At 44.2% G+C, this 26,123-nt stretch overlaps 1 protein-coding gene across 4 annotated transcripts; it reads left to right on the plus strand.

Moving 5' to 3' along the window:
* Positions 1-5,337: 5,337 nt before the first annotated feature.
* Positions 5,338-24,929, plus strand: SERBP1 (SERPINE1 mRNA binding protein 1). Of its 4 annotated transcripts, none has more exons than XM_074831776.1 (10): positions 5,338-5,838; positions 9,013-9,175; positions 10,110-10,247; positions 10,365-10,460; positions 11,066-11,140; positions 13,471-13,648; positions 16,852-16,899; positions 19,442-19,615; positions 20,617-20,655; positions 21,871-24,929. In XM_074831776.1, exons 1-10 carry the CDS (start codon positions 5,451-5,453, stop codon positions 21,925-21,927), a joined length of 1,356 nt encoding a protein of 451 aa, XP_074687877.1. In that variant the 5' UTR covers positions 5,338-5,450; the 3' UTR covers positions 21,928-24,929. The 4 variants fall into 4 exon arrangements, with proteins under 4 accessions (XP_074687877.1, XP_074687878.1, XP_074687879.1 ...); XM_074831777.1 differs by having other exon boundaries at positions 10,389-10,460; XM_074831778.1 differs by lacking the exon at positions 16,852-16,899.
* The last annotated feature ends 1,194 nt before the right edge of the window (positions 24,930-26,123 follow it).

Below are 26,123 nucleotides of genomic sequence, written 5' to 3' on the forward strand. Positions count from 1 at the left end.
GGCTCGGTGCCCGTCGGGAATCGAGCAGGGTGACGGCTGCATGCTCGGGCCCAGCTATTCGGTGCAGCTTTGCTAACTGTGTTATTTAACCCGTGGCGGTGGCGGGTGCTGGGGTGCAGAGGCTCTCCTTGGTCCCGCAGCACCTCGACCCCGGCGTCCCTGCGCTCTGCTGAGCCTTTTAGGAAAGGGAAATGTTTTTTTCTCCTCTTTTCCGTCTTTTCAGATTAGGAAGATAGCAAAGCCCCCTTCTCCTCCAGGGTTGATCCTAAGGGAGCTGCTTGATCCTGGCAGCGGGGTGGCTCCTGTGCACCCCAGCCCCTCCTGGCACCCCAATTCCACAGCACCGGGGCCTCAGGAGCCCCATGGAAGGGCTGGCTAGAAGAAGAGCTCATGGAAATAAGCCCCACAGAGGCAATAAAAGCAGTGTTTGGTGTACCTGACCTTCTGTTTGTAAAGTTCCAGTGCTGGTTTTCTAGGCTAAAAATACCTTTTACCTTGACTGCTGCTAAGGAAGAACACTTGCTTGGCAGGTTGTTTAGGATTCAGAGGAAGAAAGGACAGGCAGGGCTCAATTAGTCTGGCTTAATTTACAAGCGAAGTTCTGTCTCTGCATGATTTGCTTCAGTTGTCTGTTGCACATTTTAATGCACGAAGCAGTACTGGGCTTTTTTATTTTTCAATGCACGTACTTAATGTAGAAGCACTGTTGTTATTCACATGTTTACAGCCCTCCTCATAATGAAACTGCTGGTTTTTCTGCAACGAAAAAAAAAATATCTAGCACTGTGCTGAAATGAGCAGAATATGTGGGAGGATAAAGATGTGTGGTGTAGATCGTGTATCTTTTCGGGAGCTCTGGCTTCTCCTGGTCACTCCTGCTGTCCTTCTGCCCGGCGCTGCTTAATTCTGGTTCTTCTCATAAGGGATCCACGCGCCCCGACCGCGCTGATGTGAACAGCTCAGTAACAAGTGCTCTTGCTGCCTGCTGTATTCGCTGCAATGAGCAAGCACCGGCAAGCATTAGGTACCGCTTAGCTAATGCTGTGTACTTTATTATTATATTAGTAATGCAGTAATAATTAGTAATGCAAAAATTATATTAGTAATGCAATGTAATTGCAAAAACTGCAGTTTTAGGTATCTTCTGCTGTCTGCTACTTCAGACTCCCCAGCACTGATATACGCTTTGCTTATAAAAAGTGCCAGGAACAGGCCATCTGCCACACGTCACTCTGAGCCATCTCTGCTGAAGCTGTACAATGGCTGAAGAGCATCTTGGGTTGAAGGGTCTGTATCTTCCTGCAGCAAATTGAAAAGCCAGTGAAAACGATTGCCAGAACAAACCACACAAGAAGTTGCTAAGTTTCTCTGTGGCATACAATGATTATTTGATTGGTGAAGTTTTTCTTACCAGTCAGAAGTCATGGCCATAGTTGCCTTTATTCACAAGCAAGCATAATGTTTTCTATACAAGAAATCACCACACTTTGTACAGCCTAGGAAAAGATCCATCTCAAAAAAAACCAAGCAACCCCCTCCTTGTCCGTATATTGTGCGTTCTGACAGCAAAGTAACACATACATGTGGAGAAAACTGGCAAAACAGATTTATAAAGGTGCTTAAGTGAAAAATTAGGGGAAAAAAAACAGTCTTGGCAATGGAGCAAGGACCCAAACGAATTCTTCTCCCCCTGCCCAGAACTTGCTGCATTTCCTACTCTTGCTTAATAAGCAGGCAGCCGACAGCTGTTGGCAAAGCTTGAAAATAGCATAAGAGTGTAGCGTGTCAGAAAGCACTCCGTGCCTCTTTTGGTAAGCAGGGCAGGAGCGGCTCCTTAGGTAGGTTATCTATAGGCCGGCTTCGGCCAAGGAGCGTTGCGTGTCCCAGCCATAAATAGCACCAGCAATCCACTTCTTTGCGTGGTAGAAACGGGGGTTTTGCTCCAGTGCGAAACGATAACATGAGTCTCTGCTATGCAGGAGAACTGCATCAGCCTGCCCGGTCTTTGATGCCAGCTCCTGGGAGTCTTCTGTGCGTGTCTGAATGACCCCCATGCTGTCTGCTAGCGTCTAATGACTGCATCAGCAAGCAGCGTTAACGAGATGACTGTCCTGAGACCGATGTGTGGGGTTTCAGTGATTTGGAAGCCATAATACAGAAGCTACATCCTTGATTAGAAGCAGAAGTGCCAAGTTAATAGTCCTTGGCTATTTAATTCTCAGGCAATAGTCGTCTGCGGTTCAGATCTTCAGGATCGATTGCAGTTCAGCATCGCTGAGCATGCATGAATGTTTCTCTGGCAGGGAATTTTGCTGACATTTGGAGAGTAGCAAAGCCCCAGACCTTGCCATCTGGCCTTCCCTCAGCCGGCCGCAGCGCGCTCTCTGTCCTTATCCAGCCTGGGCCGGGACGTGAGGGGGTGCAATGCCCTGCCCTGTGTGGACCTGCTACACTCCTCCAGAAGCTACAGGAGGTGTGTGGAGGAGCACTGCCCCAGGAGGAAAGCAAGGTACTGGTGAGAGCAATGCTCCTCCACCCTGCAAGGTATCGATGAACCCGGTGGGACCCGCCTGGAGCTCCCCAGGTGAAGGAAGCCCGGCTTTTCGGCTCTGCTGAATTGAAATGGTGTCTTACAGCCAGAAGCACCTGAAAATTGTGAATGATATTCAGCGGACAAGATTGTCGTTTGGACTTTTGACTCCGTGTGGCTAATTGTCAGGCCTCTTTATTGCAAACGCCAACGTGCAAGCAGGCGGCACATGCCAAAGCGCGCGATGGTCCCAAGAAGGGCCAGAGCTTCCTGCCATGCACCCTGCAGCTCCCGTTTCTTGCTGCACAGGATGAATAGGTCTGGTAGTTGGTGATTGTGTTCACCTGATGATCCATTTCCCAGTTTATATTAGAACACTTTGAATCTGGTTTGTGTGTGTTTAATTCAAGGTGTGACCTAAAACTCATTATGCCATATCTGCAGTTGGAAAATTTTGGAATATGGAATATATGTCACTTCCAGTATAGCGCAGGGAAGCTGAATGTGCACAATCCTTGCAAAAGCCGCAAAAGAGAGATGCTCTGACTTCCCTTTGAGTGAAAAATCCCAAGCCCCAAAGACGGGCAACTGAGAAGCCCGTTTCTGTGAGCAAGTGCCCTCTCATAAACAAGAAGCTGTCCACTCCATCTGGCAAGCGGCGCGGCAGGGCTCCAAGTGAGAAACATTTGTATTTTGTTCATAAAATGTATGTGATGCAATGTAACCTCGGTGTGTGTGGCAGGACAGGAGGCCAAAATGGGTTCAAGGCTTTTCCAGAAAACATCTGCCATGTGAATACAAAGAGTTTTAATTATGTGTTGCTTGGTGACATTTGATTCACCCCAAAAGCAAAAGGCTTGTTTGAAGAAAATATTTTGAGTTCTGAGGATATCATTTATAGTGATTAGAGAACAGCAGAACAGGGGTGGCAGTGGTACTGCAGGGAAAGCTGGTGGAGAACAATAAATGCAATGAGAATAATTCTTAGCTAGTCTAGGAGAAACTGAAGTGTGGACTTACTTTTCAAAACCAGTTGGTTTGTGGAGTCTCCGGTTTATGGACAAAGCGCATTCAAGAACTGAGCAAATGTAAGAAACTAATTTCTAAAGCAATTATTTAAAGTGGTCTAAGTTCTCAGAGTAAGCAAGGCAAATATTAGCAGTATTATCCTTGCTGAGGATAAACTTAATTATACTAACAGCCACCAAAAAGTTCTGACAACTTATTTAAAGATATAAACTGTGAGCATAGGAAATAGTGTTTTAGAAAGACATGTCAAACCTGTGCCAGTTAACTATGTTTTAATCTCTCGATATAATTCCCACTGGCTATAAATAGAACTAGAAAGACTAATTAATACTGCAAATATTTACCATCTTCACTTGATATTGTCTTCTAATCGTGTATATCTCTTAATTAGATGAGTAGAAATGTTAATGAAAGTAGGAAACTTTATTACACAAACTTTATTACACAACTAAGATTAAGGTAAATCTGCCAGGTTTTGAAGCAGTAACTTTAGCTGGTTATAGCAGCAAATCTCTATAACTGCTGTTACTGAAGTTGCCTTCGATGACACACGTTTATCTTGGTGTCATGCTTTACAAAGCAATCTAATGCTAGCGAGAAGTGTGGGATTCACAGTTTTTGAATGCAAAACTCCTCAGTATCTTCAGCAGAGCAATGCGTCCCTGCGTTAACCCGACCTCTCGACAGGACCGCGTCCACGCTCGCACTTGCCCAGCTTCCAGATGCTCTGACCACTCATGGCAACAATCTTCACCACCACCAAGACGCAAGAACGATTTTGTTTTCAAAATTTTGCTTTCAAATCAAACACCGTGGCACTATCACCTTTCTAACCTTCAACGTACAGCCGAGAGGGTGTTTCTCTCCCAGTCTGCACTGGATCTGACGGTGGGTCCGGTGACAACCCTGGCAGGGGACAAACCCCGGGGAGTCCGAGCGCAGGGCTGGCTCGCACGTGGCTGTCCCGTGGCTGCGTGCCGAGGCCTGGGCTGCGAAACCCAAAACGCTTGTCTCTGCTTCTGTACTCTTCAGATTTTTTTTGACCTATTTTTATAAAGCAACAAGATGGAGAAGGACAGAGCGAGGTACTCAGTAGTTTCACGTATTAGTGCATTTACCCGGATATGTGCAAGTATGAAAGCATAAATCCGTGACCGGGTCATGCTTTCGCTCAGATGTATCACTCTTAAAGTGTCTTAACAGCTAATTAAAAACTGCAATTTTGCTGCAGCTGGCCTGCGTTATTTAATCCTTAAATAAGCTCCACATACACCCCCGTGGTTTGTTGCACTTTAAGGGCATAATTTGTTTAAAAAGCGTATGGATTATTTTCCACTTTTTTCCCCTCAGTATATTCTTAGGACGGCCGGTTTCTCCACCGAGGGGGAGCAGTCCGTGACCCCGCGCCTTGGCAGGAGACGCACCGGAGGGCAAAGGCGCCCAGCTCCTGAGGAGAGCGGGCTGGCAGCGGGGCGAATGGCGCCTGCCGCCAGGCACACACGCTCGGAGTTCAAAAAAACGCTTCAAACAAGAGGCGCAGCGCGTCAGGACTGATGTCACCCCTGGCCGGTCAAACCCTTCAAGGGCTCTCGGTAGCCCGGGGGGGGATTCTGAGTCGCCACCGGCCCCGCAGCCCACCCCCTCGCCTCAGGCGGCCGGCGGGGGTCGGTGAGGGGCACCGGCGATGTTGGCGCCGCACAATGGCGGCGCGGGGCCGGGCGGGAGCGGGAGCGCCGTTCCCGTCGTGCCCCGCGCGGGGTGAGGTGCCCGGATGTGCCCGGCGCCGGAAGAGAAGCGGGTCTCTTCGGGGACGGCCATCTTGTGCGGCAGCGAGCAGGGCGCGGGGGGCCCCGGCAGCATCGGAGGAGGATCCCGCCGACGGGGGCCCATCATGCCCGGACACCTGCAAGAGGGCTTCGGCTGCGTCGTCACCAACCGCTTCGACCAGCTCTTTGATGACGAGTCCGACCCCTTCGAGGTGCTGCGGGCGGCCGAGACCCGGAGGAAAGAGAGCGGCGGCGGCGGCGGGAGCCAGGGGGGCGGCGGGGCCCGCGGCGGCCCAGCGGGCGCCCAGACCAACTCCTCCGGCGGGGCCGGCGGCGGCGGCCCGGGCCAGGCGGGGGCCGGCGGCGGCGTCGGCAGCGCGGCCAAGCAGCTGCGCAGGGAGTCCCAGAAGGAGCGCAAGAACCCGCTGCCCCCCTTCGCCGCCTCCGCCGGGGGCGCCGGCGACCGCCGGGAGGAGGGCAGCGGCCAGCCCGGCGCGCCGCTGCGGAAGGAGGGTGAGAGCGGGGGGCTGCGGCGAGGCGGGGGCGGCGGGAGGGAGCCGAGCGCCGCGGCGCTGCCGGGCCCGGCCCCGCCGAGGGGCCGCCCCTCACCCCCGCGTCCCGGCCGCGCACAAAGGAGGCGGCGGGAAGGAGCCGGGGAGGCGGCGGCGGCGGCGGCGGGGGGGGGGGTGGTTACCGGGCAGGGCCGAGCCCCGTGTCCGCGGCCTCGCACCCACGTGGGGAAGCGCATGGCGAGGCCGCGGGAGGCCGCCCGGGGCTCCTGCGTGGGGCGGGGGGGGGCCCGCAGGGCCCGTTAGCGGCGGCCCCGGGCAGCCGGAGCGGTGGGAGGAGCGGCGGCCCCCCACGCCGGTGGTGCCCGGCCGCAGGCGGGATGTCCCCGCGGCCCGGCCCGCGCAAAATGGAGGCGGGCGTGGGGTGCCCGGGGCTGCCTCCGTGGGCCCGGGTGGCGGGGAACGGGGGAGAGCGGGCAGCCCGCGGGAGAGGGGAAGCGTGAAGGAGACAATCCCAGCAAGGCATCCTGGACTTGAATTGTCTTTCGGGAGGCCTGACGTATTTGACAGGTTATCTGGCAGACCCCGGGCTTTTCCAAAATTCGCTCGGGTCGTTTTTCTAGGGAACGGTGTTGATAGGAATCACGCCTGTGTTTTAATAATAGGTCGTGTGAATTCCCAGCCGCGTTTGTGTAAACCCATAAGACAATCCCGCATGGGAAACTTTGGAAAAAAAAAAAAAAAAGAAATTAATATGCTGTGGGCAAAATAGTTAGTAGGACAGAGCTCTGCACGAAGAGGGATAGATGTGGTGCACGCAGTTGTACAGCGCACATCAAGTTGGTCGGAGCTCTGATTAAATTGGAATCCTTGAAATGCATCAAAGTGTGGTGACAGCGCTTGACACGCGGGTGAGGAAGTCACTTGCCAACTGCAGTTTTAACTCTAAATGATCTTTGCAGAAACGTGGCCGGTTCAGAAGAGCACAGTGCTACGTGAGAGCATCTTAATGCTTCAGCATTTACTGCAGTGCACGTTGCAAAATGATTCTCCACCACGTTTTATGCTTTCTGAGAGAGGAAAAGTTCTAATATGCCAGCTGTATTAGAAAGTGGGCCTCCCAAATGTTATTTGGAAACACCTTGTGAGAAGCAGAAGTTGGGAACTGTGTTATAATTCTGTTTGCTTATGGATTTTTTTTTTGTACTTAAACGCTTGAGAGTTTTTTCCGTGTGAGGGAATGCAGTAATTTGTCCCGAGTGGCAATTTGCTGAGCCAGTGTCCTGGAAATAGTAGTCAGATACAGAATTATGGTGTTGTCCCGCAGGAGGTGAACCTGAAACATGGGCAGTGTCTTTGGCCAACACAAGAGAAGGCAGAGGGGTTTTGGCAAGGCTAGCAGCCCATGTTTACCTCCTGGTTTTCACATTCATTTTCAAGAACAAGCACTGCTTCACTATGAAAGAAGTATTTCGTGGCTTATTATAGTAGTGAAACAGAGAAAGTCAGGCCTGCTTGTGCAGCAGTGTGCATGGAGCACTGTAGTAAACAAAGCCACTTCCCGGTTTGAAAATGTCTATTTTTTTTTCTGTGGGACGATAGTTCTAACATTATAAAGATGTTTGATGCCATGATATCAACGGGGTTGGTTTCCTGGGTGAGTGTGTTGCAGTTTAAAACTACTCCACTGCTCTATAAAGGTGCAGATTATTTGACTGGTGAATTACCAGTTCAAAGTTTTGTGATACTTATGAAGGAGAAATAACTTGTATTTTTGGTTAGGCTTCACCAGGAACCGGGTTTTTCTGAGCACAGGGTGTTGAACTCGAAATTCAAAAGATGTGGATTATTCATTCCAGTTCTGCAGCATACCTCCTGTGTGACACTGGCCTGTTCTTCCCTTTCCTTGCTGAGCTTTGCCTCTTAAAATAAAATGGTCGTCCTTAGTGTGAGAGTCCTTTTCAAAGTAAATGTTAGTGAGTTTAACCCCTGTGTTTCCTCGGGGAGTAAGGATTACTTAGCAAGCAATGTATGTCATGCAAACTTCATGTTAAATACAGCTTGTAAGGTAAGGAAGACATTGTTCATTTGGGTGTGTTGGCTTGGATATCATTACAACTGTAACTTCTTTAGCCCCACCCAATATGACATTGCTTGTTAGGCAGGAACGTATTTCTTTAAAAAAAAAAAATAAAATTTGTCAGCTTTTTAATTTAAAAGATAGTTCACAATTCTTGAGCCAGCCTTGGTAGTTTGCTTAGTGTTTTTTCCATAAACATTTTGGCAGGAAAATAGTACAACAAAGGAGCAATGTGTTTGTGAAGATCTTTCTAAAGAAGAGTAAACAGGCCTTTGAGATGAGTGGAAAAGAAAACTGTATGTAAGATCCTTCAGATGTCTTAGTGAAGAGCATAATGCCCATGGGAAGTTGTTATCTAAAAAAAAAAACGTTTCAGAAGGCAAAGAGAGGGAAGGGAAGAACCTTACCCAGTTCAGTGGCACGGTGTATTCTTAAGCTATTTTAAGTGCATGCACAAGGAGATGAGTCTTTGTCAGGGAGCATGTGTTGGACCGCGAGGGTTGGTGTGGGTGCACGCACCGTTTAGTCATGGACCGGTACCTGCTCTACTGGGTGCAAGTGACCCCTCTCTGGGTGAGGGTGGCCCTGCCTTGTGTCGTGCTGCTGGCCAGAAATGTTTCCATGAACAGCGCAGTGGGATGAAGCGGTGTGGCTGTCACAGGGACGTGGGTCCAGCGTGGTGATGCTGGCTTCGTTTTGGTGCGCATCCAAATAAAAGGCACTTGCTTTAGCCGAAAAGCACCTTTTCAGCGGAAGGAAAAAAAGTCTAGCTTGCCTTGATCCTTCTTTGAAAGTTGACCCATCATTGTAACATGGATGACTGATGTATTGTGCTCTGACAGGTTGTGTTTCCTATAACATTCTAAGAGTGTACAGTTGTACAAAATACAATTTGATTGAAATACTGTGTAAAAATGGGAATGAGTCAAATGACCTACAGTGACTTTTTTTATAGAGTTTCTCAGATTATCTATGATGAGGCTGGAAGAAAAACTTCAATTCCAGTTTTCCTTCAGTATTGTTTTAGGGTGTTAAGAGTCAGTATCTCTCCCGGCGCAGCTCCACATTCCGTTGATGTGTTTTTGCCTAATGTTTCAGGGATAAGGCGTATTGGCAGGAGGCCTGATCAGCAGCAGCAGCAGCAACAGCAGGGTGAAGGCAAGCCTATTGACAGGAGACCGGAGAGACGACCTCCTCGTGAGCGCCGCTTTGATAAACCTGTCGATGAGAAAGGCGAAGGAGGAGAATTTTCCGTTGATAAGTAAGAATTTTGTCTCGCCTGACAACTTTCTAATTTTGATACGAAGGGGCTGTCTTGCCTTGTGCTACTATGTTAAAAAACAAACAGTTGATTGAATCAAAACTAAACTGATCAAATTAAATTTTTGTCAGTCACAAGAAGAGCATATGTCTTACGGGCTATAACGCTTTTCTTCCCTTTTCTATGATTTTGTTTATGAACTCGATTCAAGTTATAGACTGGGAGTGATCTGATATGAACAGTTCCATTGGTGTAACTGAAAACACAGTTTAAATCAGTAAGCTATCCACCATATCTCTCTAAATCTATAGCAGATAGCTCAGGAAAGGAACTCGGGTATAGCTGTCGCCTGCAGGATGAGATTTGTTTGCTGTTACAGCTGTTGCTTAAATCCCTACAGCTGATTTCAAGCCAATAAAAGTTTGTCAGTGTAGGTGTTCACACCTTGCCTGCAGTCGCTCCAAATCTGGAAGGCTTGAAGCCATCTTAGGTCTAGGCAAGATTTAAACTATCTTGAGTATCATGAGGGATCCAGAATTCAAGTATTCTGAAAGTAATGTTCAACTATTAATATTTCAGTAGCCAAAGTTAAAACCCTTTTAAAAATAAGTTGTACGGATGTGAGTTAAATTCAGTTGTAATATCAGCTAGTTATGTAAAGCAACACAAACACGAAATTTGGAATTCAGTGCCAGAAGATGGAAACAAACAGTAATCCTGAGCATTTGTTTCCAGATTCTGAAATGCGGGCGTTATATATGTGGGTTTTTTCGGTGTAATAATTTGGCATTGAAATTAGAGCCTCGGCACAGTTACAAATAGTAATTACCAAAGAAAAAGTAAAGGAAATTCTTAAAAGAGGAAAAGAAAACCTTAAAAATCATGATGTAAGTTTTTGGAGGTGAAATATTCGCGTTTGGCTGTTCCATGCTAGACCCATTATTGACCGACCTATGCGTGGACGTGGTGGACTTGGAAGAGGACGTGGCCGTGGCCGTGGAATGGGCAGAGGAGATGGGTTTGACTCTCGTGGAAAACGTGAATTTGACAGACACAGTGGCAGCGATAGATCGTAAGTCTTTAACTTTTTCTATTGTTTTTTAGCTATTCTTTACAATTAATACACATTTTAAAATTTGCTTTTGAATTTCTGTATCTGGACACTATAATGTTAACTCAGTTTTGTTAGTTCTGTTTCACATTCACATTTCAGCGGCCTAAAGCATGAGGACAAGCGTGGTGGCAGCGGATCACACAACTGGGGAACCGTCAAAGACGAGCTAACGTTAGTAATCTGTAATTACTCAGAAAACTATTAGCAGAATATTAATAAATCCTAATTCTTACAGTTCGCAAAATGTAAAGATTTAGCTGCCTTTTTCTGCCTTTGATTTTGATAGTTTTTGCTACGCTATTAAAGCAGCCTTTGCAGAATTTAGAAAATTAGCAATTTCTTGTTAACATAAGAAATGGCTTCACTGTTAAAACCAGAATTTTGGGGAAGTTTGGAATGGGGCGTCATGTGCTGGTTTTTGAACAATTCTTTTACTAAAAACAGAACAATTTTAACAACTTTGATCAGGTTAAGCATGCTTTTCTACGAGTATTACATTGAAAACAGGATTTTTAATACCCAAATCCACTTTGTGTCTCGGGGTGCAGCGGGAAGCTTTCAGAATGGATACTAATAAGTGCTGGGGGAAACCATTAGGAAGGTGGAAAGCATAAGAGTTTAAAAGGCACAGAGAGCACCAATCCTTAATGAAATAGTTCTTTTTAAAGAAGAGTGGGTTGTGTAAATCCACTGTAGAACTTAGTCATTAATATTACGTAGCTTTAAATAGGGATGAACTTTTAAAAAACAAAACTCCAAACATTATGTAATTGCAGTGAATTGGATCAGTCAGCTGTAACTGAGGAAACGCCAGAGGGAGAGGAACATCCGCCTGCTGATTCTGAAAATAAGTGAGTATCACCCCTCTTAATGTTCTTTGATTGCTTCAGAGGTAATATTACTTTGCCTTTAACCTCTGATATTTATTCCTACTTCTATTTTGCCAAACTGAAGTTATACTTTTTTCAGTAGATAGGAAATTATCCACAATGCTGCTGAAAAACAGTCTCTTTAAAACTGCACATCTAAAAATTGTCATCTTGAAGCTGTTCATTAGTGTCATGCAGGCTCTTAAGTCACTCTCAGATTTAGTTATTAATAATCAGTTCTAATATGCTTAGGGTCTCAGGATGCAGCTCCAGAGTACCAAATCCAAAAGCATCTGTTCTCCAAGCTAGGTAGAACCACCAAGCAAAAGGAACAAAATATTCTTCTGCCAGTGGAGGGCAACTTTTTTAACCATAGTTTGTCAAAACAGGTGTTGAGCCTGTGTGACTTGCCTGTAGAAGAAGGTTGTAGTGCTCTTATTCTCCAGCTTCCATGTATGCAGGCAGTTTGCAAAGAAGTTAACTTGATTGCTTCTCATTCCACTTGGACACTGTTACAGAAGAAACCCGTGACTGGATGAATGAACTAGAGTAACTAGAGAAGCAGAATGAGCAGTAGTGATACTTAGAGTGCATGTAAAAACATGACACAAATTTTTATGGTAGCGTAGTACAATAAAATGTATTTTAATGAGGAATGTGCTTTATGGTAGATTCAGAAGAAAATGGCAAACAAGTAAGATAGACTTTTGAAATACTGGTTTGCACAAGATTTCTAATGTGGAGTTTGCCATAGCTTGATTTCCTCATTAATAACTTCGGTTAGTGGTAAAGAGGGTGCAATTACTGCATAAAGAATAAGAAATGGATTTAGCTTGACTAAAAAAAGACTAAATGCTATTACTTCTCCAAGGTTGTGGTGGTCCAAGATTAAGGTCATTTTGTATACAGAAGTAGTATGAGAATTTTTAAGGAATTACAGCTTGGGCATTGGTCAGAAAATGCAAACTAGCTAATCCTTAAAAAAATTACATGTATTGGAAGCCTGGATATGTTAAATTTGCTGTGTCTGCAGTATTTCCTGGATCGTTATTAGCAGCAGTGTCCTAGTGCTTGACCAGGTACTGACCCATCCGTGTGCACATCAGTTATCTGCAGGATTCTGCAGGCTATTTGTATCTTCCTGAATCTGCAGAAAATGTGTATTCTTCTCAGTTTCAAGCATAACATATCTGTTGTAAACCATCTTTATGGAAAAGTGTCTTTACATGGGCTAGTTTTCAGGTTGGCTAGTTTGGTGTGGATCTCTAACATAAATGTTTCAGCAGAACTGCAGGATGTTTTACTGCAGTAAAATGTGCAGAATGCCGAGGGATAACATGCTTCTTGAATATATGTCCTGTCAAAAATGATTCTGTCCTACACAATGAGGAAAAAATTGGAATACAGTAATTTGATGTAAAACCTCTGTATTATTACATCAAAATTAATGGCTGCAAGTTGAAGACCTTTTCTCTTGGGTTGAGGCTTTCACGATCTCTTTGCTGCACATACGTGGCACTAGCTTTCTATAAATTGGAAATTTAATTGCATAAACACACTGCAGAATGACAGGACGAGGATTACCGCCTGTGTAGTTGGAACATGATCTGTTATTGAGCATAGTGGTTGTGTGTTTTACTTAAAAATAGCTCTTTGGCAGAAGGTAGAGGCACCAGCGATTCACAGTGAGGTGATACATCACACAAGTGACTTAAGTTGTATGCTGTTGTTTTTTCAAGTTAGCCAAAAGTTAAAATTGTTTCAGTTAGCTGGGAAGTTAATAATTGTCTTTGGTTCAATAAAGGAAGGAGACTCTCCAAAGCTGATTAAATCCTGTTTTTTAAAAAACTAACAAGCTTAAAAATTGTGGTAAGAACAAGCTCTACCTCTCACTGACTTAACTCGAACCTTTGGGAGAGAGGCATCTCAAAAAGGCTGGCGGGGGAAGCTCCAAACAAGTCCATTGCAGAAGTTAGGCTTTCATATTTGTAAAGAAAATTGTCGTTAATGTGGAGAGTAGACAGCATGGATCACTGTTAATTTTAACATTCTGCTGTGTTGAGCTCACCATTTAGTTGCTTAAAGGTATCTCTGGCTGTGATTTTCCCCACACACACACTGTGGCTAAAGGAGATGAGTTTTCCTTTGTGCTTTCTGAATGGAGGGGTTTTTATGCACACCTCTTAACTGCTAAACACCTGACAGACTTTTTTTAAAAAAACTCTGGTGCTCATTAACAACTGCTCTTGAATTTGTTGTATCTAGAATGTGAGTTCTAAGCCATGATCATAATATCCATGAATTCACTACAGAGAGAATGAGGTTGAAGAAGTTAAGGAAGAAGGTCCTAAGGAAATGACCCTGGACGAGTGGAAAGCTATTCAAAGTAAGGATCGTGCGAAAGTTGAGTTCAACATCCGTAAACCAAATGAGGGTGCTGACGGGCAATGGAAAAAAGGATTTGTTCTTCACAAGTCAAAGAGCGAGGAGGTAAAGTGATTTTCAGTATTTGCTGGTATCCAGACTGTGTAGGTTTTTTCTATTGATACGCACTTCTTGGAGTGGAAGCTCCATTCTTTGAGATGCTGACCTGTAGCTAAAAGTTTATAAAGCGGGAACAATATTTCTCTCAATCAAACTGAAGTGGTGCAGCAGCAGCATAAGTAGCCATTCTTACTGTGGTTAGTTTTAGCAGGTGATCTCTACCCTTCGGTTGGCGTGTACTGTGATAGAATCTAGAGATAAGACTGGAATACTGCTGCATCTGGGCAGTTAACTTTGTAAGGACTGTCTCTTGGTGAGCATTTCAGAAAAAAATTGTCAATATCACTTTTATTTGCTTTTTTTTAAAGGAAGCTTCTGGTATTTAGCATCTCTGTTAGTCTTAGGCAGTACACAGATTTATGGTGCATGTTAAACGTGATGTAAGACTGAGGTCGTGCCTCAGACACATTAATGCCTGAACTGTGCATCTTAAGGTTGTAAGTCTGTAAACTGTATATCTTAAGGTATCTTCTCATTTTGTAATATTATATAGTCTCCTTGAAGCTTTTGAGAAACCAAGTGCAATACATTTGTATGCTTCAGTGATACTCAATGTCGTTGCTGTAGAATTCTTATGAAGTTGTTGTTTCTCAGGCATACGCATTTCAGTCATTGAAAAATTTTAATTATTCAATTCCAAGATAGTGCGAGTGGCAAGGAGAGACATGCTCTTCCACTTCAGAAGCAGGGGGAGGTGCCGAGAGCTCTGTTTTCTCATGCAGGGCTGGATTTAGTTGTCTTTTATTTTTCTTTGTAACAGTGTAATATCTGAAGTGGCCCCCTGTTAATTTGGCCCTGCAACTTTGTATAGCAATGGTTCTGACTCTCTTTGAAAAGTCTGAATAAGTAGTATGTAATACACTGCTCTTCTAGTATGTATTCCTGCTTTTTCACACTTTGTCAGTTGTTTCTTGTAAGCTGGGGAGGCACTATTCAGTGCTTTCCAATGAAATTTCCATGTCTAATCTTGTTGAACTGGGAGTGAGTTTGACTTTGTGGCAAACATGCTATTTTATTTTCTTTCTGTGAAAGGTAGTTTGGTTCTTTAAATGATTACATATCTTCTTGTTTACTTAAGCTGCTCAGTGTTTGGAGTGTTCATTAAATACTGCTTTCTCTGGCTTGTGTAGAAAAGGGAAATTGAGTTAGACTTAATGTTGCTGTGTATTAAGAGTATATTTGAACAGAAGTATTTATGTACTTTACCAAGATCTACTAAGCCTGTAGTCCTTGAAGTGTTCCCCCCAGCCTCAGTCCCTCTGAAGCAGATTTATTTGACATCTAATCAGCTAAAGACAGTCTTTTTTAATATATTTGCATGTATGATAGTATAAGATGGTGGTACTCTTGAGTAATTTAGAAGCTAGAAAGATCCATGCTGTATTTTCCATTTGAAAAATGAATCAGTAGTTAACTCAAAAGCCCCAACCAATACCAATGAGAATAACAAACCAAATAACTTTCATGGAAGAACTGAAATAATCAGTGGATTTTTATATTTGAGAGGTGTAACTTCTCTTCAAAAAAATGAGTCAGATGTTTTTAACACAGTCACATAAGAAGTTAAGAGCTCCTTGCTGTATAAACACAGAAGTGAGATATTAACAAAACTGCCTTTAAATCTGGATACTTTTAGCCTGCTTTTATTGTGTGTCCTGCAGATGTGTCTCCCCATTTCACTTACTCATTGTTCACTGATCCCTTGGGAAGCAGCATGGGGGTTTTTTTGCAAAGTATTGCAGCAGAACGGCTCTATAATACGGGCGTTAGGAAAGTCTTCACTGCGGCTCCTCTGTGAGCAGGTTTAGAAGGTGGCATATTTAGAAGTTGTGAACAAAACCTACTGATCCCCTGCTGTTCTTTCTCAGTTTGTTCTCTTGGACATACTTATGAGTCATGAAATTAAGGTTGATGTAAGGTTTCTGTGATCTTTACTGATAGGAAGGGAGTTGATGTGTGGAAGGAACTTGGTTTATAGGTAAATTCTGGGTCTTGGCCCCAGATCTTCTGTACTCTTATGACTGAAAAATCACAATTTGCCCCAGTAGATTTTCTCAGAAATTTGGTTTGAAGCATTGTGATGACCACCCTCATTCCTGTAGCTTGAGAACTATGGGGAGAATGTGCTGGGAGTCAGTGGGAAAAGAGAGTATGAGCATCTACTGCTGTTCATCTGCCTTAGTCTTGGGAAAGAGCTGTCCTTCTCCTCCTTGTGCTCTTCACTGAGGGTGAAACGCTTGAATCTATTGCAGCGGGTCTTTCCTTTTTTTCACATTTGCTCCGCAGTTACTGGAAAGTGATATTTTGTATAAAATGAAATCTTAATACTGTCTCAGATTCTTGCTGGTTTAATAGGAAATCCATGTGTATTGGCAGTCCGACTAATGAGACTCTTCCCAGGAGATTGAGTTATGCTATAAGAGATCCTCTTTCTTCATCCTCCGCGGCTGGTTTAGTGGCTTGTATCTTCTAAGTTCTGGTGCAGCTGAACAAAAAATGAGAGGGATTTACATTGTGGAGAGATCTTAAAATTTGTTCAGAAAGTTGGATGCAAGTCTCCTGGAAAGATTGATACGGTGGTAGCTCAGTTCCTACTCTCTGTATCTGCTGTGCCGTGCCTCTTCCCTGTGCCTTCAAACTTTCTTGCTAATCTGATCGCTTCCTTAGAGGAGGTTGCAGTGGGAGACTGAGAAATATGTTTTGGAAAGAATAGCTCATCTTCTCAAAATTTGGAAGAAGGACTCTTGAATCGAGGCTGTGCAGAAACCTGTTCTCATGAATTTTAAACATCCCACCCTCTTACCTGTCTAGTTCTGTACGCAGCGTGCCTGATGTATTGAGAGATCAGCCTGCCTGTGGTCTCTACTAGAGTTTCCAGCAGCCTGTGTTAAACATTTTTTTGGTATTGATCTGAGATTTCTCTTGTCTCCACGCCTGTGGTATAGTCCATCCTCTAATCTTTCTGGATGCTTGCACAGCTGTTGATCTCATCCTTTTGCTGCTTCATGTGCTCAGTGACATCTGTATCCAGCAAGTTCATGTGACCTTATTACCTGTTGTTTCTGTATGTAGTTGAGTCTCATTTCTTCCTTTTGTTTTCTCCCTTTGTTCCTTTTGTCACTTTGGCGTGGACACGCAACTTTCATCAGACAAAGGCGATGACAGAAATGCAGGGGAGTCTGCTGGAGTCAAATGAGGTACTGATCCTTTATATCTAACTGGTAATACCTGTGTTTTAATATGAGCCCCTTCTGCAATGAAGGTCTGGATATTAAGAAGTCACAAAAATAGAGAATACAAGTAGATCCAATATGGAGCTCTTCTGTCCATGCCTGTTGTCTAACTGCACCATATAGGACCCTTCATAATGAGTACCCTTGCTCCTAATTGAGCTGAATTCAAACCTTACCATAAATGCTTCTATCATGAGTCTTTTTATTTTTTGTTGCTGCTGTTGTTTTTCCGTACCTCACTGTCTGCTTTGGCCCCCTTTCCGTTAGTAGCTTGTTCTTCATTTTTGACAGCCTTCCCCAAGACCCGTAAGTGCAGCAATGCCTTCATGACGCTGTCGGTGATTAGATCAGAGCACTGCTGAGAGTTGCCAATACATATAAATTAAAGGCTTCTAAAGGTGATTCAGAATAAGCAATTTGTACAGTATGTCTATGACTGTTGTCACCTAAGTGATAGAAGAGGATGAGGAGCACGTGCCAAGTCTTTTATTGGTGTTTTACATTAGATTTAGTTACCTTGGATAAAGAAATCATCAGGTTACGTACAGAATTTGCTATTTGCTGCTTTAGTGGTTAAAGCAAAGTTGTGAAAATGCAATGGTTTTGGTAGACTGTAGTGTTTCTTTTTTAAGCAGTAACAGTGTAGGGGAGGAAGCGTGGAGAATTACTGTACAAATCTGCTGATAGTACCTCTCACAAAAGAGAATGTCATATGACCAGTAAGTTGAAAACATAATCTCAGTACCCTGCAGTGATCAAAACTGTAGATAAAATATTAAGTAGTAAGAAAGACATCAAAACCGTAATGGAAGGTTTTGTGTATGGTTTTACAAATTGTTGGTGTACTTACATTTGAGGAGTGCCATGTCAGGCTGAGATGTGGAATGACTTTTCTTGAAAAAATAACTGTGTAGGCTAACTTCCTAAGTTGGAAAAGAGATCTCTGAGGGCAGGGTGTACAGTTCAAATCCCTAAAATGAGGAGTGGGTTGGGGACTGGTTGTTACATGGAATACATCCCAGTGAAATGCGTTTGAAATAAAGCAGTGGGGAGGGGTATTTCTCATTTTGCTTAATTAAATTGCAGTGCCCTCCACTGCAGGATGTTGTGGAGGCCAAACTTACAGCTGGGCACAGAAAGGGGTAATTAAATTGGTGGGGGCAAGAAGGTTCTTTATGGCTCTGTGTGTTACGGTGCTTGTGACTGACTCAAGGAATCCCTGAAAGCATCTTTCAGCCTTTGGACTGCAGACCTCTGTGTACCCATTGGCTGCCCTGTGAAGGATCCACAAATGGTAATTAAAGGGTAGAGGGTTTAATTGCACAATATGCTGCCTTTGAAAGTCAGCATGTTGTGTAATTACACCACAAGAAGAGTAAGTTAGAGTCAGGAGGCCTAAGCTTGCACATGGCACTCCTGTAGGAAAAAACAAACAAAAACTGATAATTGCTGTGCCAGAAGTTAGGGGTCTATGGGAAAAGAAAGCATGGCATGTTGTTTCCAAAACATGGTGGTTGGGCCTTGTAACAGGCAGAGTCCTGGACTAGATAAACCCTCGGTCTGATATAGTGTGGTCAGTTCTGCATTTTTGTGTATCATCATAGGTGCCAAAAACTGACTTACCACCTGGAAAAATCATTGGTAAGAAAAACAATTCTTTTAAAAACCCTTGGTTCTTTTTGTGTTCAGTGTGTTGATAATTTAAAATACTCAAATGTGCTGAAGAGTGGCATCTGTGGTGTTAGACGGAACTCCTTGGTGTGTACCTTGCTCCTCGAGGCGCAGGTTTCTCCCTGGGAGCCACCAGCTGTAAGAGAAGGTTGTATCCTGGCGAGAGTCGTATTTTTCAGTGTAATTGGTGAGACCGGGTCTCTGTTTTAGCATTACTGTTTTACCTACCTCAGTTATATTGTGGTTGAACTGTTTATGCCTCCTTTGCTGTTGGTTACAGCTAATGCAAACCAGGAAGGGATTTTTACCATCTGCCTTGTTTTAAATATTTACACAGGGCTAAGCAAATGAGAAAATGTAAAGTGCTCATTGAGCAAAATAAAAGATGGGTTACCAAGTAAGTATTTAAAAAAGAATGAAATAAATTGATAGAACCTGAAGATTTCTCAGGATACGAAGTGAGGAGAAATGCTAGAAAATGAGGTTCTGTACCGGTTGGGTGATAGTCTCAGATAAGCCTGAACACGTTCCTGGGAAGGAACTCCAGAGCTTCCCTGAATTACCTTGTAAATGCAAAGTACCTTTGCTAGCTCGAGCGCTTATTTGATTACCTGTATGTAGTTTTGTTGTCTGCACAAGTGGTATAACTTGATTCCTAACGATTCCTGCACTGTCTTTTAACTTGGATCAATTGAGGTAATCAGTCATCAGTTTGGGAGTGCGTTTGGAGGTGGACACGTGCTGTGGTGGTAAGAGTGCAACTACAGACCGAAAGGTGTCTTCGGTGATTTTTTTTTTTTTTTCTTACTGATGAAGAAACACTCACTCGTTTCAGGCTCACGCCGAGGACTCTGTAATGGATCATCACTTCCGCAAGCCAGCAAATGATATTACATCCCAGCTGGAGATCAACTTTGGAGACCTCGGCCGCCCCGGACGTGGTGGCAGAGGGGGACGGGGTGGCCGAGGGCGCGGTGGCAGGGCCAGCCGTGGAGGCAGAACTGACAAGGTAAGTAGCTACAGCTTTCATCTGCAGAGGAGTTGAGTGTTTTCGTGCAGATAGTTTTAGGTGTCTTTCTCATTTCTGGGAGAGTTGCTCCAACAAACACCGCATTTTAAAACCAAGTAAAGTGTCTGTTCTTACAAGCTTACTTTAAACCAGGTTACTGTTAGGACAAAAGGATGAATGTTTTAGCAGCATTCTTTTTAAACACAAAAAAGGGAGGGTGAGGAGTAGGTTGGATTAAAAAAAAAAGTGTCCGTCTTCATATCTGAACCTGAAAAATGACTCTCTGATACAGACAGATCTGAATGTACTGTGAGATGGGTCTGTTTGTGCCAGAGCAGAGCCGCAGGTGCTCGAGTGGGTATTTTCAGACACAGGCACAGTGTGGCTGCATTGTGACCTGTTGGGGGTGAAAGACTGGTTTTACGGCTGCATGTTTTATCATGAATTTGAGGAATTTAGAGTTTTCCTATGGAAATAGGACTCTTACCGTTCTGTGTGGGGTTTTTTTTCTAATCTGCAGTAATTTTTTTCCTGCTCTAGTCCTAAAGCCCCAAGGAAATACTCAGGAAGAGTACTGAATGGGAGTGGGGGGAGAACACGTAAAGTTGAAGTGCTGTAGTTTAGCCACAGTAAAGGTTTGATTTAATATGGATCGCTTACTCGGCTTAAATGCATCTAAACAAATTGTTACTCACTAGAAAATGAGTTCAGTCTGTGTGGTGTGGCTTTCTTCACATAGACCACACTAGCTCATTTTTGTCTCTTCTAGGACACTGACTTTTTCCTTTTTACACTGGATCAGTTTTAGGCTTATTAGTTGGAAAACTCTCCTGACAGCAACATAAGAAAACGTTAAGGAATTGAAATTAAATGGTGGTGGTGTTTGCTCTGAATTGTTTCACTAATACGACATCTTACTGCTTCAAGAATGCTGTCATAAAGTAGTTACAAACTTTTTTTCTGCAGCTTATTTTATGCTGACTTTGTTTATTTCCTTCCAGTTGGTTAAGGAGTTTGACGTGATCCACACACCCAACCAGGTTGGTGATCTCTGCTGGTGTTTGGGTTAACCTGTGAACAAGGGCCTCCTGCTGCAGGACTGTAACTCCCCTCCTGCAGTGGATTGGCTTTTTTCTGGTTTGCTTTCTGCTTTTGTGCAGTGAGCAACCAGAGATACTAAGGCCCGTAGGCTTAAGACTCTGCTCTTACTTTTTAATTCTAGTTTGTGGGCTGGGTGATTCTACAAGTGTCTTAGTCTTGCCTACAGGTGTTGATAGAACTTTTATTGGAATGGTTTAAATATATCTCTTGATAAATGAGTATGTTTACAGGAAACTCCACTATCCTGGCTCTTCCTGCTGTTCTCTTCCACATCCCTCATGGACAAAGTGAAGAGTATTCTAAAATACTTAATTGCTGCATTTCATTGCAGCACTGGCCTTTAGGTGTGGTACAGAGCCTTTTAAAAAACTCTGTTGGGAAGTACTGGGGAGATTCTTGGTTAATGTGGATTTCTAGGGCTAGGTTGGCACAAAAATTCTTCTGATCAACAGCTAGTTTGTGGCTGGGGAAGAATTAAATGTGTGAAACTTAATTTGTGCTACCAACAGGCCTTTTCTGTAACACTTCAGTCGTGTCCCTCGGTAAGAACTGATGGTTATGTGGTAGTAGAGTAGCGTAATCCCACATGTGGGGATCTCTTTAGGAATGGAAAAAGAGACGTACTTGTAACCTTGTGCGATAATCGTGTGCAAACGTGGTCTGTTTGCCTATAGTGCCTCTTCAGATAGATAGCTTTGATTCAAAAAGTAATACAAGGAGACTTTCTATTCCTTGGAATAAAAAGAAAAAGGTGTTGTTTACCATGGGGGGAAGGAAGTTGCTCTTTTAGTGATTTGTCCAGCACTAGGCTGCTTATTCTGCTGTACTGTGTACCTCTTGGAACCCCAGTTTTTCCCTGCTGAATAGGGCTGAGGTTAAAGTATTTTTAAATTAAAAGAAAGAATTCCCACCCCGGTTTTGTCTGGGGTGCAGGGACTCCCCGGGCCTGCAGCTGCCCCGTGCAAGTGTCACCCAGTCTGTCTGCCCAGGGACAGAGGCTTAACCTTGTCCCCGTGCCCGCAGCCGCTGCCCAGCCCTGCACTGAGCACGTGTCTGCCTGGTGAGTGGAAGGACCTGGTAATGTGTCAAGAATTAGAATCGCAGTAGGGCTCGATGCCGCTGAGGGTAATAACTTTCTGATGTTTCTCTTTCAGTCAAGTGCTTCTGCTCCTGATGTAGATGACCCAGAGGCTTTCCCAGCTCTGTCCTAAACTGGATGTCATAAGCCAACCCTGCCCTCGTCGGGCCTTCCTCTCCGAGGCTTGCATGCTTAAGGATCCTAAACAACTAAGAAATTTAAAAAAAAAAAAAAAAAGAGACTGTCATTCATACCATTCACACCTAAAGACTGAATTTTATCTGTTTTGAAAATGAACTTCTCTCGCTACACAGAAGCAACAATATGGTAGTCAGTTTTGTATTTAGAAATGTAATGGTAGCAGGGATGTTTTCATAATTTTTTCAGAGATTATGCATTCTTCATGGATACTTTTTTGTATTGCTGCTTGAAAATATGCGTTTCCAAACTTGAAATATAGGTGTGAACAGTGTGTACCAGTTAAAAGCTTTCACTTCATTTGTGGTTTTTTTTTAATTCAGGACTTTAGACATTTTCCCCAAACTACAGAGTGGGTTTTAATTATTGCACACTATTTCCGTTTCCTTAATTCCTGTTTAGCAGATTTTTATCAGCCCATGGTCTTTTGGAATATGTGAAATTTTAATTTGGCAGACTGTTAGTGCTGTATGGAATACTAACTCCTGGAGTACTTTAGTTTTAATGCTTAATTTCAGACTTGGAAAAACAGTAATTTTTCGTCTATGTTTGGTAGTTTGTTTTCACAAAATCTTTCTACAAATTGATACCAGATACTTGAAAAAGATTCAAAGCACATTGGTTTATAGTTAAATACCTGTGTATTGATCCAGCAACGATGTGTGGATAATTGGTCTAAACAGTTTTTTAAAGTTAACATGTTACACCTTTCACTCACCCTTTTTACCTTTATTCCCTCCTCCTCCCTTCAACAGAACAAGATGCTTTGTTGGCAAAAAAGAAAAAAAAAAAAGAGTTTTTAAATTACCTATGCTTTTTCTTTGAGAGGGTACCCTGCAGATTGGCGTAACCTTTCCTGTTGTTGGAGCTGGGAGGTGGGGGAAGGTGGTAGCCGTTGCCCCGTAGTCCGCCTGGACTCTGGCTGGGAGGTGGAATTTAGCAGCACGGTCTCTTGACCTGAGTACATCAGGACCCGATACACCCGCAGTGCCGCTCCCACAGCGGCAGCTCTGCTGCAGAAGAAACAGCTGCAGGCCTTGGCTGGGTCTGGCAGGACCGTTTCTGGTGGGGACGTTGCAATCTGTGCGCAATACGACAAAAAGGTGCAAAACCAAAACCCCAACGCTTCACCTCTCCATCAAAGCTTTGTTCTGGATTTGTGCAGTGTTTGAGATCCGATAGCTAGCTGACAAATGAATGTTGTTTGTTTCGTTTTTTTTCAGAGAGTGACTGTAAGAAACCCTTTCTATGCTGCTCCCGCCCCCCCCCCCCCCCCCCCCCCCCTAGAAATTTGCTGTAGCTTTAATTTAATCCCTGTGAACAGGAACATTACCACTTCAGTACGCAAAAGGAGTTGAGAGAATGACTAATAAAGAGGGATTCTTAGGGTTTTTATCTGCAGCATTTGTTAGGAGACTAGAAACAGGTTTCTCATTTTATTTAATGTTTTACACTTTGGACAGCTTATAACATATTTGTAGTTTCTTAACTAGGTAGATAGAAAACTAAAGGTAACGCCCTATTTTTTTAAAAGCTGTACAGGACAGGCAAAAAGTATTGGAGACCTTTGAATATGAAATATCAGACTCCTTAATTGTGGTGTTTAGCTGGCTTGCTTTATCTGAACTATTTTCTACAGAAGTTTTTGTTGTAAACCACTGTTAATATCATTGGATTTGACTTTTTAGTGCACTCGCCTATAGTTTTAAGTACCAGGCTGTGAGAAGGAGGCAAGTTTTCAAACAGTGGATGGTAAAACCTCTTGGTTTGTTTCTCCTGACTCTGAGCTGACCTTACCCAGGTGCTCAGCTGGGGGGCTCTTGCAGGTCCAGCACTGAGTTGTTCCTCTTCCCTCTCCCGTTGCGGTTTGGTAGAACGTGTTGCAGTTCCAGCGTTAGGGACACCTTGGATAATACAATTCAACAAAGGCCTTGATACGCAGAAACACGCTTGTGGAAAAGCTTTCTCTGTCACATAAACCTTCCTCCCCTTATCCAAACTATTTGCTGTTTCGGTTGGCGCTCAGCTTTTTTTTCCAGATGACTTCTGGGCCAGCCAGGCAGTCGTTTAGGGCCCTGCTAGCCGGACTTGGTCAGAAGCTTTCCCCTTCTCCTGCTTTAGAGCATAGAGTTCCCCGAATTGCACGTCACGTACGATTTTCAAGACAGCTTGTACTTAACAATTGGTCCGTCTGCTGTTCTGATAGATGTAAATTTGCCTCTTTCAGTCCATTTGTGTCAAGAACTAAAACTGTGAACATATATCTTTAATATTGGTGGGTGTTAACTGAAATAAAGGTTTATTTTCATGCTCTTTTAAAAATGTCATGAAAACACGTGGAGATGAAACCACTTAGGTTAATAGTGTCTCATCTAGGTCCTGCCCCAGGAGGTCCAGTCTGCCTGTGGTGATGGTGCCCAGGCGTTTCCATTGCCAGGAGCGGACTTTGCCTTGGGAAAATGTCTCCCGAGTAGCTTATTCACAATTAACGAGCTTGCTCTTTAGTATAATGTTTTCTGTCCTCTTGCTTGCTACTTTTGCTGTCACGCCAAATCTAGAGGACTAGACCTTCTAAAATCTGAACAATTTGAAAAAGATGGTCAGCAGTAAAAGTTGGAGAGAAACAAGAGAGAAGCATGTGGTGCAAATTGGCTTTTTTGAACGTAACGATGGCAAGGTTTGAGCATGAAAGTTCATCTTACAGATTGAATGCCACTGATGCTGGGAGGAAACAAGCCTGATTAATAAATGCAAGTGTTAGCTGTGTGGGAAAGGACATCAATTCTTCTGAAACATCAGAAGTCGGTGTGAATATGTGGTGTTTGCAGTTGGAGGAGTTGAGACCACTCTTACCTGTAATGACTCTTTGCCCGTGGAGATTGGTTTGCATAGCCACGCCTATGTTTTAATAAACGCAGGACATATGCCTAAAGCTGACACTTCCAGCATTTGCTAACCTGCTTCTTTTCTAAAATCATTACAAGGGCCGTGCTACCTTCATTTCGCATTCCTGGTCACCGGTCAGCAGGTCCCCGCTGCGCTGGGTTCTCTGCTAGAAAAGCCGGGTGTAATATTTTGCTGGGGTGTGTGGGGGTGTGTGTGTGTAACCTGACTGGGGGGAAAACTCTTCCTTTGCTCTTTCTGGGAGATTTTTCAGAGAGGAGTAAAAAGAAATGTGGTTTTCCTACTAATGATGGTGTTTGTCTCTTCAAGCTGGAGTAAGGCTTTCTGGGAAGCCCTGTGTGGGAATTTATCTAGAGACTTTGAAGAGCAAGGGGAAAATGCACTCCAGTGTTCTGTTGTCTGTGTGTGACAAAATGACAAAATAGTGCTTTTTTGCCTTTTTAAAAAAATACCTTTCTTTAGTGATAGGTATCTTAATTTGGTTGTATACAGCTGACTTTGAGGTATTGCTTTGTCTGTGATGCCCAGCCAGAATCCTCTTGCCAGGGTGGTTGCCAGATCAGGGGTGTGGAGAGCATGAAAATGGTAGGGAGAGCACAAAAAACGGAGTTCTGTGCCTTGGATGTCTGACCCAAGCCAGGGCAGCCCTCACAGAGGGAAGATGTCGGTGTACCAGCCTTAGAACCAGCCGCTAGACCCAAAAAAGTGAAATAGCAGAGCGGGTGCTTTGCAGAAGAAAATCTCGTGTGTTTTCAGTGTATCTCGCAGGGCCAGTGGCTCTGTTTGGGGAGACCGGTCTGTGCTTTATTTGCCTTACGTACCTTATTTTCCCAGGTGAGATAACTGACAGCAATGACAAAAGGCGGTGCGAGAGGAGGGTGTAACTCTGGCTAAGAAAGTAGCTTTGGGTTTGTTCCTTGCAGTGGTGGCTGCCCCTGTGTCGCTGGGCTGTGGCTGGTTTTTCTATGGGGCTGGAGCTTTGGGTCAGCGGCGGGGCGGGGGGGGCTGCAGAACCCGCCGAAGTCGGATGTTTCTGGCAGATGAGTTGTATCACGCTGTTGCTTCATTCCCTGGAAGAAAGAAAGCAAGTAGGTGCTTACAGGGTGGGGTTTTTTCCCTCATATTTCAGCAACAATTACAACTTCAGAATAGTAACTGAGGCGTTGAGGTGTGCTGCAGGAGGCGGCGAGCAGGGCGGGCACGAGCCGAGGCTGGTTTTGGTGTGTG

The sequence above is a fragment of the Strix aluco genome, chromosome 8, assembly GCF_031877795.1.
Source record: "Strix aluco isolate bStrAlu1 chromosome 8, bStrAlu1.hap1, whole genome shotgun sequence".
NCBI classification, from domain to species: Eukaryota; Metazoa; Chordata; class Aves; order Strigiformes; family Strigidae; genus Strix; species Strix aluco.

Bases quoted from the DNA above. Each gene is read 5' to 3' on its own strand.
- SERBP1 (XM_074831776.1), top strand. From the start codon at position 5,451: ATGCCCGGACACCTGCAAGAGGGCTTCGGCTGCGTCGTCACCAACCGC. The intron at 10,461-11,065 runs GTTAGTAATCTG...ATGTAATTGCAG, and splicing joins ACCGTCAAAGACGAGCTAAC to TGAATTGGATCAGTCAGCTG. The intron at 19,616-20,616 runs GTAAGTAGCTAC...ATTTCCTTCCAG, and splicing joins GTGGAGGCAGAACTGACAAG to TTGGTTAAGGAGTTTGACGT.